The 13,323-nt window shown below is 41.2% G+C and overlaps 1 protein-coding gene across 2 annotated transcripts in view; it reads left to right on the forward strand.

Moving 5' to 3' along the window:
- The window catches only part of LOC121948507 (ras-GEF domain-containing family member 1C-like), a 68,439-nt gene that overhangs the window by 52,693 nt on the left and 2,423 nt on the right, over positions 1-13,323 (forward strand). For both annotated transcript variants that reach the window (XM_042493910.2, XM_042493911.2), the window contains exons 2-13: positions 4,749-4,964; positions 5,171-5,293; positions 5,522-5,659; positions 7,718-7,939; positions 9,176-9,250; positions 9,745-9,843; positions 11,985-12,087; positions 12,178-12,257; positions 12,352-12,447; positions 12,559-12,654; positions 12,840-12,963; positions 13,091-13,163. In XM_042493910.2, the coding sequence (XP_042349844.1) occupies positions 4,749-4,964; positions 5,171-5,293; positions 5,522-5,659; positions 7,718-7,939; positions 9,176-9,250; positions 9,745-9,843; positions 11,985-12,087; positions 12,178-12,257; positions 12,352-12,447; positions 12,559-12,654; positions 12,840-12,963; positions 13,091-13,163 (1,445 nt within the window). The remainder of the gene's footprint in view (positions 1-4,748; positions 4,965-5,170; positions 5,294-5,521; positions 5,660-7,717; positions 7,940-9,175; positions 9,251-9,744; positions 9,844-11,984; positions 12,088-12,177; positions 12,258-12,351; positions 12,448-12,558; positions 12,655-12,839; positions 12,964-13,090; positions 13,164-13,323) is intronic.

The raw sequence follows: 13,323 nt of genomic DNA on the forward strand, positions 1-13,323 counted from the left end.
CAACAATGGTAAAATGATCAGTTCTGGCCACTGACTTCTGATTCCAAAGTTATCTCTGGGGACTGCACATCAACTTCATAGCAGCACAGCTATGAAATGGCGTTGTCTCCAAAAACCACAACTACCTTGCAGATTGCTGCTTAAAGGAACAGTGTGTAAGATTAAGGGGGATTTAGTGGCATCTAGCAGTTATAATTGCAGGTTGCAACAATCTGAAACTTATCCAAGGTTAGAATTCCTTTAGTGTTTTTTACTGGGAGCCAAATTATCTGCAGAGGTCTCTTCCTCTCGACAACATGTGGACACGGTGCAAGAAAAGTGTTTTTCTTGTCGCGGAGAGGATTCTGCCTGTGGTGGCTGATGCGTGAGTGAGTAAACATGAATGGCCTTCTCCAGAGCCAGTGTTTGGTTTGTCATTTGTGGGCTCCTGTAGAAACATGGCAGTGCAACATGGCGATCTCCATAAACGAGATCAGTGAATTAGCAAAGGTGAGTATTTGGTACTGGTTACCTGGATGTTGCTGTGTATCTGACTTAACTGAGTCGGATTAAGCATTGTGCTCCTATAACATCTGATTTATGATGAACAGTCATAAAAAAAAAATCAAATTGATGCGGCAGAACCAAAGACATCATCTTTTTTATTCCGTACATCTTGAAACTCTCTTGTCAACACTTGGCCCAACAATTCCCACAATGCAACTTGACTTGTGAAAGTTAGATTGGATATTCACGTGTTATTATGCTAGTTGACCTATAAACTAATTTGATGTGTATAATTGGCAGAGTTTCCATTTAAAACAAGGATCTTTAGAAGTGAATGGAAATTCACTGTGCTATTTTCACTTTTGACCAAAGTGGACTCTGTTAAGTAAAAGTTAGACTTTTACTTGATAAAAGAACTTGAAGATGCATCCCTACAGTTTCTCTTATTTTTGTGAAACCATAAAATGCTCTACTACTTCACATTTCAGCACTTTTTTTTTTTTTTTTTGGAGCTTTAAAATCAGTTTTGGTGGCACACGACCCTGTGTGTCATACACAGATGTATCATAACATGTACACATCTGTGGAGGAGTTACCTGACTGACCTCTGCTCGCATGCTGCAGACTGTCAGGAATCGACTGACACAGACGCAGAGAGCTGTGATGAAATAATGAATCAGAGTCGGAGGAATGCTGGAGGGAGGAGAGGAGAGCCGAGGAGGGGAGAAATAAGGAGAGTGAAGATTATCACAGACGATAGCAGGAATCATTGACAGTGTGGGCACGTTCAATAAAACTCTGAGTCACTCCCATACATATATGAATACAAACACTGGTGGTGAGAGGGCTGTGTGAGTTTGTATGCATGAGATGATTCACAGATAAACTCCTGGATTTAGTCACACGCACCTGGAGCTGAGACTTTGTCTTCTTGTCAGGCCGAAAACAGAGGAGGTTTCCTGCAACCACCATAATGCTTTCCTGCTGCATCTGTGTCGTTACAGGGGCTTGTTGGATTTGTCCATTTCTCTGTTTATCGGGACATGTCTGCTCTGTGGCAGCATCTTGTAATCCAATCTAGAGGAGGTCGCTAGAAGGACACCCCCGGCTTTCCCCGTTTGGAAACTAATCTAAACAGTGACAATCACGTGTATAGAAGGAGAGCAGCTCAAATGTTGTATTAAGAAAATTAAAGATCAGCATTTTAGATTAAAGTAGTAATATTTTTCATCTGAGGAAGCATTGGTACTGTCTCATTGTGCAAAATATACTATATTCTAAGTTTCAATTTCATGGCAGGGAGAGACACGAGGATTGTGTGTATTTATGGTTCATAGCTTCAGTATTAACATTGATACAGCTCCATTAGATGTCCTCATTGTCACCTGCTCAGTTAACCCTTTTAAACTTGGAGTGATTTCACTGTCCTTGTGCTGCTTTCAGACACTTTTCAGAAGTATTTGAATCTGTGGACCCTGATTGGTGCAATTTTCTAGGAAAAAGGCAATGAGCAAAAAACACAAATTGCAAGAAATTAGTAAATTTAGAAAACTGTTTTTCAAAGGCTAAGGCAGGAAATAGTATATATATAATTACATTGAAATTATGTTACAAAATGATTACAGTTTTAAACACTTTTCCAGGTCATTTATTCTTCTTCTTCTTTTTTCTTTTTTTTTTTTTTTAAACTTTTTTTTCATATTTTTACTAATTCTTAGGTAATTTTCTTGTACTTTTAGCAAATTTCTTCCAATTTTTTGGGTAATTTCTTCTTTCATTGCAAGCCAGTTTGCTCAGGTTTCAAATGGTTAAATGCATCTTTTTTTCCTCTCACAGACTGTGAGTCAGTGTTTCACACTTCCAGTGTTTCCCCTACTTGGAGTTGAGGAGCCATTATTATAGATCTGAGGAGCAGACAAGAAGATGTCGGCCCTCTTTAACCACAACATTATATACGAAGAGATATGGCTGTGGGTGTCAGCAGTGGCAGTAGAAAAGAAAGCTGTGAAACCGCCCCACAGAAACACTCCCCCGTCTCCCAGCCCTCAGTGTGCCTGTCTGTGTGTGTTCATGTCTGTGTGTGTACAAGTGCATGAATAAGTGTTCATGTATAGGAGAACAAAGGAGGGCTGAATCCCTCACTCAAGAAACTTGAGACATGAGCTGTATCTCTGCACGCCAGTGTGCGCTTGACCTTTCACCCAAGGGACCTGTGACACCAGTTTATCAAGGTGGCTGATAGGCGAGGGGGGAGGGGGGGTGGCCTGAAGGTCACCAGAGGATGAAGTGCTGTTCCTAGGATGATAGCTGATGCAGCCATATCATGCAGATTTTCTTGTAACTGTTACTAGGGGTGGGCGATATGGCCTTAAAATAATATCATATTTGAAGTATTTTTGATAACAACATCCTTGATGATATGACAAAGAGAATATTTGATTATTTGTTTCAAGAATATAAAACTGTAAAAAAAAAAAAAGTTTAATAGTTTTATATGTCAACATAAACATACGAATAACATAATATTTAGTAAGAACTTAACAAAATCTTTTGATTGCAAACAACAGTAACTCAGAATGACATTCAGAATAACTTGTAAATATTACAATAAATTAACCACAAGTTACACATGTTAACGGGTGTAAAGGAGAGAAAGAGAAGCTATGCTGCTGTCAGAACAGCCGCTGACTGAGTTTACTCTGAGCGGTAATTCGCTAAAAGAGATTGTTTTTAAAACATTTTTTGTGAAGCTCTATCTTATCTGACAATATCAGATTGAAAGGGTTTTTTTCCACCTCTCTTACTCCTGTTAGTTTTTGTCTCACTGTGGTTTTGCTGTCCCTCTCGTCACTCCTGCAGGCAACAAGGCTTTGCGCTTCTGAACTTGCCTGAAGGCACCTCGGTGATGATGAGTGATTCAGGTCGACGTAGTCACCAGGTTCGGGCAGTGAGAGCAGGAGCACAGCAGAGTCTGTTTTTATTCACGTTAATGTCAAATTTGGACACAAGTAACCAAAAACTGCCAAGCTACATATCAGAAATGTTAACCCCATATGAGCCGGTTTGCAGCCTTAGATCCTCAGGTGGCGCCCTTCAGGTCGTTTCAAAGTCTGGGCTTAAGACTAAAGGTGACCGTGCCTTTACCATCAGGGCCCCTCGGCTTTGGAACAACCTGCCTGAGGAGATGAGGCTCGCAGAATCAGTGACTTCTTTTAAAACATTTCTTAAAACTCCTTTTTATAGACTTGCTTTTATGTTATGTCATCTTTTAATATCTTTTTATTTTGTTTTTTTTTTTAATTTATTTTACCTATTTTATTTATGTTTTACTTATTTTATTTCATTTTATTTGTGGTTTTATTGATTTTATTGCTTTTGTTGTTTTTGCTCTATTTTTTTGTAACATTTTATACTGACATTTTGCATTATATGTCCTCTTGTTTTAATTTTACCTTAAATCTACCTTAGTTTCATCTCGCTTGTGTTCAGTAAGACTGTTTGGCTCTCTTTTGTTGTATTGCCTTCTGATTATCCAATTCATTTATCCAAATGAATAAAGTTAGTAGTGGTGGTGGTGGTATCAGTATTTGTGTTAGTATTTTAAAACGTGTTGAAGGAGGAGTGTCTATAATTTATCAGTTGTATGTAGGGGACATTAAGGTGAATGTGAGTGATGATGATGATACCCGGAGGATCACAATGTTTCCGTAGTATCGCTACTCTAGCGTACAGTGCAGTGAGTGCCTCTCTCCACTACAGCTGCAGTGTTTGTCCTTTGAGGGGAAGAACATGTTGAATTTTTAAAACGTGTAACCCAAAGCATTCTTAAAGGGAGAGACGTACAGGGCAGAGATGGAGCCCACACAATCGCTTTCAGGCAGCGACAGTCTCCACGGCGACTGAGTGACCCACATATTTCGTCCTCTGTCTTGTCGACATGGGAAACAGGGGCAGCTGTTGGGGGGTATTCCATATCCCCTGATGACGGCATCCGTTGGATGGCATGAGTGTGTTGCTGCACAGAATGAGAGCGAGCAGGCGATGATACACCAGCAGGATGAACAAGAAAAGTGTGTTTCAGGCTGATTGAGAGGCTTAACAAATCTATTGCAGGGAGAGAGTAAAAGAGCGAATGATGCATTGAATTCATTTCCTCTTACCAAATCGAACTCCTGCCAATACTGTACTTGAGTTTCCATTTCAGAGAACCCAGCTTTATCCCTCTTCCTCATTTTGTTTTTTTCTGTCTGTTTGTCTTTTAGAGAGGAATGCCCCAGACTGTGTGCTCAGGCACCATGTTCACCACTCCCAGTGGCTTCAGCCCCCATCTGGCCTGTGCTGAGCCTGGGGAGGAGGAGGAGGCCCCACAAGAGGGCCCGGGGCCTGTGGCTTGCCTGGCCGATGGGCCCCCGATCACCTCCGCCTCCCTGGACACCCTGATCCAGAACCTGGTGCCCACTGCCGATTACTACCCCGAGGTAAATGGAAATGTCCACTGTTAATTATAAACTCCATCAGAAAGTCCATTTCAGTTTATATGGGTACTGGCAGTACTGCCAATTACATTATTAGCCCCATGCCTCTCTTTAAAGTGATACCTTCCTTTAATTAAAGAAAGCCCCAGTGTTTTTTTATTGATGAAGTGGCAGTGTCTTAGTGAATGTCTCCTTCTGTCCTCTGACAGAAAGCCTATGTGTTTACCTTCTTGCTGAGCGCTCGTCTGTTCATCCCTCCTCCGGAGCTGCTGTCCAGGGTGTGTGAGCTGTGCATCAAACAGCAGCAGTTGGATCAGAGCCCACTCGATACGGTCAGCACTGCACCATGCACAAATACATAACTCCTCTATGAGTATGCGCGAGCTAATGAACAGGAACACACGCAGGCACAGCAAAAGCTTTCAGATATATTTGTGTTCTGCATGTCAAGCAACCACTGATTTTCTGCCAGACTGCTGACTTTATCGTTGTGTTTTTATTTTGCTGAGGGAGTCACAAATGTTGACCACACTGAATTGCTTTCACTTCTTCAACAACAGGCAAAAGTGCGCAAGTTTGGTCCCAAGATCTTGCAGCTGCTGACAGAGTGGACGGAAACGTTCCCCTCCGACTTCAGGGACGAGAAGATGGTCGGACACCTCAAAGACATCATTCACAGGATAGCTCCGTGTGATGAGGTACATCTGTGACATGAAGCTGATGCCAGATAATAGCAGTAGGGCTGCAACTAGTGATTATTTTCATTGTTGATTATTCTTAGGATTATTTTCACAATTGATCAATTAGTTGTTTGGTCTAAAACAATACACACACAAAAATGTGAAAAAGTGTTGATAAGTGTTTTGGCAAGCCTAAAATAATGTCCTCAGATGTCCTGTTTTGTCCACAACCTGCAGATATTTAGTCTTCTGTCAGCGAGAAGTAAAGAAACCAGAAAATAATCACATTGAAGAAGCTGTAATCTCTTCTTTTTCAGAAAATAACCCAAATCGATAAATCAGTTAGCAAATCAGTTGGAGTTTTTTTAAAGATTATTTTTTGGGCATTTCCCCATTATTGATAGTATAACTTAAGAGAGACAGGAAAGGGAGGGAAGAGAGGGAGTATGACAAGCAGCAAAAGGCCGCAGGCAGGGACTGAACCGGGGCCGCTGCAGAAGCCTCAGCCATATGGGACGCACACTGTATCAGGTGAGCTAGAAGTCGCCCCAGATTGTTTTAATAGTTAACAACTAATCAATTAATCATTGCAGCTCTAGAAAGTACGAGCAGTCTAGTCATCTTCACCAAGGACAGGAATTCTGTTTTTAAAGGATGCTAGATTGTCTTTTTACAGGATAAAAAAGCCAAATGCTACACATGAAGTTTCCATAGGAAAATAATTTATGGTGGGCTGGAAGCCTCCTAACTTTGTCCATATTGTAGTTGTTGCCATTATAGCCTTCATAAGCCGTAGCTGCAGTGAGAAATGCTCTGATGGGGAACAAAATTCAATTATCATCATGACCACTGTAGCAGGGTGATGGAGGGAGTCAGTGGAGGGTGAGTAGCCACAGTGCTGCATTACACAATCTTACAGTACAGGAGAGGAGAGAAGGGAAGGAAGGATGTTAGAGGAGTGGCTCTATCTGCAGCCTCGAGGGAAAAATAGAGAGAGGGAGATGGATGGAGAAAATGGGGGGGGGGATGGGATACAGGGGCACAGAGAGCGGAGGAGAAGGTAAAGAAAGGAGGAGGGTGATGGAGTCTGAGTGGAGGACCAGGAATAATGGAGGGAGGTGAAGAGAGGACAGAAAGAGGGGAAGGGCAGGTAGTGATGAATGTGCTGCTATTTACAGCTTGCTGTCTACAGTATGGGTGTGTGTGAGTGTGTGTGTGTGTGTGCGCGTGCATACATGTGGGAGCCATGGCTCTGGGTCATTTGTGAGACAGACTGACCTCACGGCCTCGGTGTCCAGTCATCTGGAGGGAGGGGCACAGAAACACACATTCCTGGACACAACACAAAACCTCGAAACCACATTTTGATTCAGTTGAAAATGAACTCGTAACTCTTGGCCTCATTAAATCCTTTCAAACACCATTAGACAATGTCAGAATGCATTTTTGTTGTGCTAAGAATAAATATGTTTTGAATCTTAATGTTTCGGAGATTAAATCTTCTCACCAAACAGCCACAGCGTGATACAGTTAATGAGGTACAAATTTATGCAAAGAAAGAGTTTATAAATTGCCAGAAATGTATTACTTTTTTTTTTTTTTTTTACAAACAAGTAAGTTATGTTGTTTATTATAAGGATCCCCATTAGCTGACGCCTAGGTGACAAGCTAGTCTTCCTGGGGTCCAAGACAACATAAAGATTTATAAAGATATAAAGTAAACATAAACTATGATCAGTATTTATATTTACTTTACTTTTTCAAGGCAATCAGTTTCCAAGATTATTTTAAGTAAGATCAGCTTGTCAGATTTTACAGTGCGATTATCAATAACTGCAGCTTACTGATTAATTGTAAATTTAATTGTTCATGAGTTGTAGAATTAAGTGGGGATAAAATGAGAAAGGCTGCTTTAGCAGAGAATAGAGAGCTGACATATGAACAACCAAAGTAGAGGTTCTTCTGATTTATGCGTATTACTGATCTATGAAGCTATGAATTAATAAATTATTCATTAAAGCCATCATTCTCCTCTCCTCTCCTCTCCTCTCCTCTCCGCTCCGCTCCTCTCCGCAGGCGTACTGGAAAACCCTGAACCAGGTGCTTCAGAAGCTCAGCCAGCGGCTGGCCCTGATGAGCCAGGGGGAAGAGAGCATCGTCAAGGTCTCCCTAAACGCCTCCTCCATCTCTGACAAGCTGGTGGCCTTCAAAACCAAGCCTCCACCCATCCAGAAGGACATTCTCTCCATCTGCAACGACCCGTACACACTGGCACAGCAGCTCACCCACGTGGAGCTGGTGAGGAGAGGGGGAGGAATGTGTGGGTCAGATAAAGGTCAGGGTAGGGGATGATAACAAGGATGGACGAGGAGGAGTAAAGGATGTTACATAGCCAGAGAGAAGGAGCTGAGGATGGTGAAGCATGGGTGGAGACATAGTTTAAGTCAACGATGTGGAAGTCATGCAATGTAAGACATCAAACACAGAGACGGAGTAGATAGAAAGAGATATGAGGGTGATGGAAAACAACTCGAACAAAAGAAAGAAGGTGGGAGGTATTATAGCAAACACAACTGACAGAACCACTTGACATTGTGATCTAGTAGCGTTTTGAAGCGCTTTGTCAAGTATAACCCTGATTAATACTCGTCAGCGCTAACTGGTCTTCACCCAGTGTAACAAGAAGAACAAAGGGAATAATGCAACACAACATACATGAACAAAGGATCTGTGCAGTGTCCCTCACATTGCATGCATGGTGCCTTCAGTCTATTCATGTGTGTCTTGATGTGGGCACGTGGATCTGGGGGTGGTTGTGTTGCTCTGTGTGTGTGTGTGTGTGTGTGTGTGTGTGTGTGTGTGTGTGTGTGTGTGTGTGTGTGTGTGTGTGTGTGTGTGTGTGTGTGTGTGTGTGTGTGTGTGTGTGCGTGTGTGTGTGCGTGTGTGTGCCTGAGTAAGCTTGTACCCTTGTCTGAGCGGTGACATCACCCCAGAAGTCAGTGATGTGCCTCAGGCTTCAAACAAAGGGGATAAAATGGCTGTGGATATATGTGACCTGACAGCTTCACACTCTGGCACACAAACACACACACACACACACACACACACACACTCATAAAAGAAGAGAGAAAGAGATAGACGGACACATACACACATACAGAACTATTTCTATTATAGGTTTGTAGCAACACGTGAATTCTGTTTAAAAAAGAATTAGATGCCGTTTTGCTTTCTGTCGCTTTCTGTGTACGGTGAGTGTGTGTGTGAGCGTGCAGCACTGTTTTTGTTTTGGATTATATCACAAGTGGAGTCTGATGAATCATTTTGATTTGCACATCCATGTGACTGCTCAGTTGTCTTTTAATAGATGTGAATATTGTCTCTAGTGTCAGTTTGAGGAAATATGATTCCAGTGAGTCACGTCAATGAGTCATTACTTCCCCTTATTGATTGCCTGCTTCCATTACCGAAATGAAAGAATTATTAATGGGACTGCCCCCATCGGTGTGTGTGTGTTTTTTGTGTGTCTTCCAGGAACATTTGAGTACGATTGGGCCAGAGGAGTTTGTACAAGCTTTTGTTCAGAAAGAGCCGCTAGATGGTACCCAGGTAAAGTTTTATTTTTAACATTTACAAATAAACATTTTCACATGTCAATAATATTTTCATGTATGAAGCCTCGACTCTAACTCTAATTTTATTATTATAAGCTTCCCTAAGTGGCTATATTAATGTCAACTGACCACTAAGGCCAAGTACAGCTCAGCACTGTAAAACCACAAACTGTAGCAAGCACGATTGCTTCATCCTCCCTCTGTGAAAAACTGTTGCTTTCACTCTCTCTTCTCTGCTCAGTTGTTTTTCTTTGTATTCAATCTCCATCTCTTTTGCTCATCTTCTCCCCATCTGTCCTCTACTACATTTTTGCTCTTTTTCTCTCCATTGATTGTGTTATTTCTGCTCCCAGCTCGCTGTCTTTGTCATTTACACTCACATAGGGGGGTCAGCCTGTAGTTGGAAAGCTAATTAGGTTCATAGGAATTCCCTATGGAAGCGCTTCCTATACTGACTTGTGTGCACTTGTGTTTGTGTGTCGTTGGCAGCCATGCTTCAGTGACCAGAAGAAGAAAACCTCCAACCTGGAGGCTTATGTCAGGTGGTTCAACAGACTGTGTTACCTGGTGGCTACAGAGATCTGCATGGTGAGTGGCAAATGTTGGTGCACCCGGTACTCATTTACTCTGACATCAGACTCAAGAAGGAAAGAAACAGCACAGAAAATATACTCATTATGCCACACAAAAGGAGATGAAGTATGTAAATCTATGTATGAAGTAAGATGTTTCCTGTTTTTACCCAGATTTTATATTCTGTTGTACCTCTGTTTACTTTCAAACATAGGACTGAAAACACTGAAATGTCACTTTACAATATGCTTAGATCAGCATTTTAGAATATATGCATGTTCTTATTTTATGTTTTTATTTATCATAGCTCCAGTCCTGTATTATTCCCACATTTCAAATAACAATGCCTAGAAAAACATAATATGGTTGTATTTCATTCTCATAAACAAATAGAGGGGTTTAGAGAAAGGCAGTGTAGCTGTTACAGAGCGTCACTGCCCCCCAATGTTTTTTTAATGTTACTACATTATCCATTGGCATGAATAGTTCAACTGTTTATGCCAGTGCCTGTAAGGCAAGGCAATTTTATTTATATTGCACATTTCAGCAACAACACAATTGAAACTGCTCTACATAAAACATCAAAAGCATCTAGACACGGTAATAAAGAAACACATTGTAGAAGGACGTTTAAATGCAATTAAAAACTTAATTAAAGAGCTAGAGAATATGAAATGAAAACAAGCTAAAAAAAAAAGAATGCTAAGATGGATATGAAATACAAAACTAAACGCCAGAGTGCAGTTTAAGAAATTAATAAATATTTTTATTTGATGAAAGACAACTCAAAGTTGCAGTGGTCCTGCAGTTTCCTGGGAGTTTGCTCCAGATATATGGTGCATAAAATCAAAATGCTGCTTCCACATGTTTAATCTTGACTCTGGGGACACAAAAAAGACCTGTCCCAAAAGACATGAGAGGTCTGGATGGTGCATAGTGGCCCTAAACCATGCAGTGCATTATAAATCAACAGTAGCATTTTGAAACTGATTCTGTGACAGTCAGGAAGTCAGTGTAGAGACCTCAGAATTACAGTGATGTGGTCTACTTTTTTTTTTTTTTTTACCTTGGCGAGGACTCGAGCTGTAGAGGGATATAACTTTGACAAATTAAAGAGGTTTTGCTCATTTTTAGGTTCATACTTGTTCTAGTGGGAACCCCAAATATGTGTTTACATTGTTTAATGCTAACAAAACACTTAATTTTTAAGCACACGTTTGTGCTGGAGCGCCTGTCTCAGAGGGCTCTGTTTTAGCATCTATGTCTGTAAGCCCCCTTCTTAAAAAGCCTGGGCTGATGTTATTGGTCAACTTTTCCGAGTTTTCTGCTTCTCTGCACCAAGCAGGTCTAGCTGCGGACACACAGTAGCTATGGGTAGGTTTAGGAAAAGATGTTCCTAAAGCTTAGCATGCAATCTTCCAGTGGGCGTAGTTTGGGATTCTTTCATTAACTCTTTTAAAAATAAATTGGATAAATTCTGGTCAACATGGAATAATTTGGATCATTTTAAAGCTGATTTGTGACTATTTTTCTATTTTTGTAATTATTCTATGTATTCTGTAATACTGTTTTGTTTTATGGCCGTTCGATGTGGTTGCAAGGTTGGAAATGAACTTTTTTGTCCACCTGCCACTGTGGGTGGTAGATTCCAAAATGTACAAGCCACTCAATAGATTGCCATTGTTTTTTGGCAGGTGAGTGAAGCAAATCTAGCAGCCACTTGCATATTTTACCTGATTTGGCTGGTGGCTGGTGCTAATTTCCAACCCTGTGTAGTTGGTGAGTTTGGTGTGGAGGATTTAAGTCATGTACCAGAAAATGTCATTGAATTTCTAAACACAACCAGAAGTTCCAGCAGAAATATATATTATTATAATAGACACCTGTAACCAAGTTCATGTTTCCCTGATGTGAGCATTTAGCTACATGTAGCAGAGCAAGCTATAGAATGTGAAGGCTTGCAGTGACATGCCTGAAGCAGATGACCATATAAAGAAATCCACTGTTAAATGGCCAATGGCCAACTTTGGCCAAGTTTAGTGTGAAAACTCATTACTGTTATATATATATATGTCAGTAAACAAGGAAAAACACAATAGGTCCCCCTAAAAAGATAAATCTGAAACGAAACAATCCTTTGTCCCTTTTTCTCACAGCCGGCAAAGAAGAAGCAGAGGGCCCAGGTGATCGAGTTCTTCATTGATGTTGCCAGGGAGTGTTTCAACATCGGAAACTTCAACTCCCTCATGGCTATCATCTGTGAGTCTAATTTTGTGATATCTGAGATAAATATCCCTGAGAATTCTCCCACACTTAGTATTAATAGTTGAAATGCGTTTCCTCCTGTAGCTGGTATGAACATGAGTCCTGTGTCACGGCTGAAGAAGACTTGGGGCAAAGCCAAGACCGCCAAGTTCTTCATTCTCGAGGTAAACTCAGTCCACCTGTTCACTGACTGAGACGTACGAGACGGTAATAACTTGAAGTTGACAGTTTGTTGCTTGTTGCCGTCTGCTTTGACAGCATCAGATGGATCCTACGGGAAACTTTTACAACTACAGGACAGCTCTGAGGGGCGCAGCCCATCGCTCTCGGACTGCCAACAGTAACAGAGAGAGGGTAAGGCTCGGCTCCACGTCGCTGCCATCAGTCTGAATGCATGCTGGCATCGTTTTAATCATTTGTTTTTGTGTCCACGTCTATGTCTCCCTGCCTGTTTTCTCTCTTCAGATTGTGATACCCTTCTTCAGTCTGCTGATCAAAGACATTTACTTTCTGAATGAAGGATGTGCCAATCGGCTGCCCAACGGCCACGTCAACTTTGAGGTGAGCCAGTCACCTTTTCTCCTGACCCTGCGACATTTTAACCCTTCCTAAAAACAGAGGTTGATTTAGACTTTCACAACTTCATGATGTCCAAAATCTAAAACAATATCTTATTTCATATCACACTATCAGCATGATATCAATATATTTTGCCAGCGCTAACTCAGTGCAATTTTGTTTCCTAGAAATTTGTGGAGTTGGCGCGGCAGGTCGGGGAGTTCATAACATGGAAACAGGTGGAGTGTCCATTTGAGGAGGACCGGGCCATCCTACACTACCTCCACACTGCTCCCATCTTCAGCGAGGATGGTGAGAATATGATTTTACTTTAGAAACTTCTCTGCACTTGCTGATATAAACATTTTCACTATAGTTTGTAATGTTTGCTTTTACTTAAAAATCCTCTTTACTTATTTCTTTTCTCATTCTTTTCCAGGACTCTACCTTGCCTCCTATGAGAGCGAGAGTCCAGAGAACCAGGTAGAGAAGGACAGATGGAAAGCACTCAGGTAAGAATATAGAGAACCCCAGTAATGAGTCCTAAAACCCAGAAATTCATGAGCATTTCAGCACCTCCAGTTCCCTTGTGTCAAAGTCAGTGGGGTTTTATTTATGGGTTTTTGGTTAGAGGCATTAAATAAGGTTTGTGGTTAAGCTTAAGACACTTTC

Source organism: Plectropomus leopardus, chromosome 8 (assembly GCF_026936395.1).
Source record: "Plectropomus leopardus strain MGB_pleo_1.0 chromosome 8, ASM2693639v1, whole genome shotgun sequence".
NCBI classification, from domain to species: Eukaryota; Metazoa; Chordata; class Actinopteri; order Perciformes; family Serranidae; genus Plectropomus; species Plectropomus leopardus.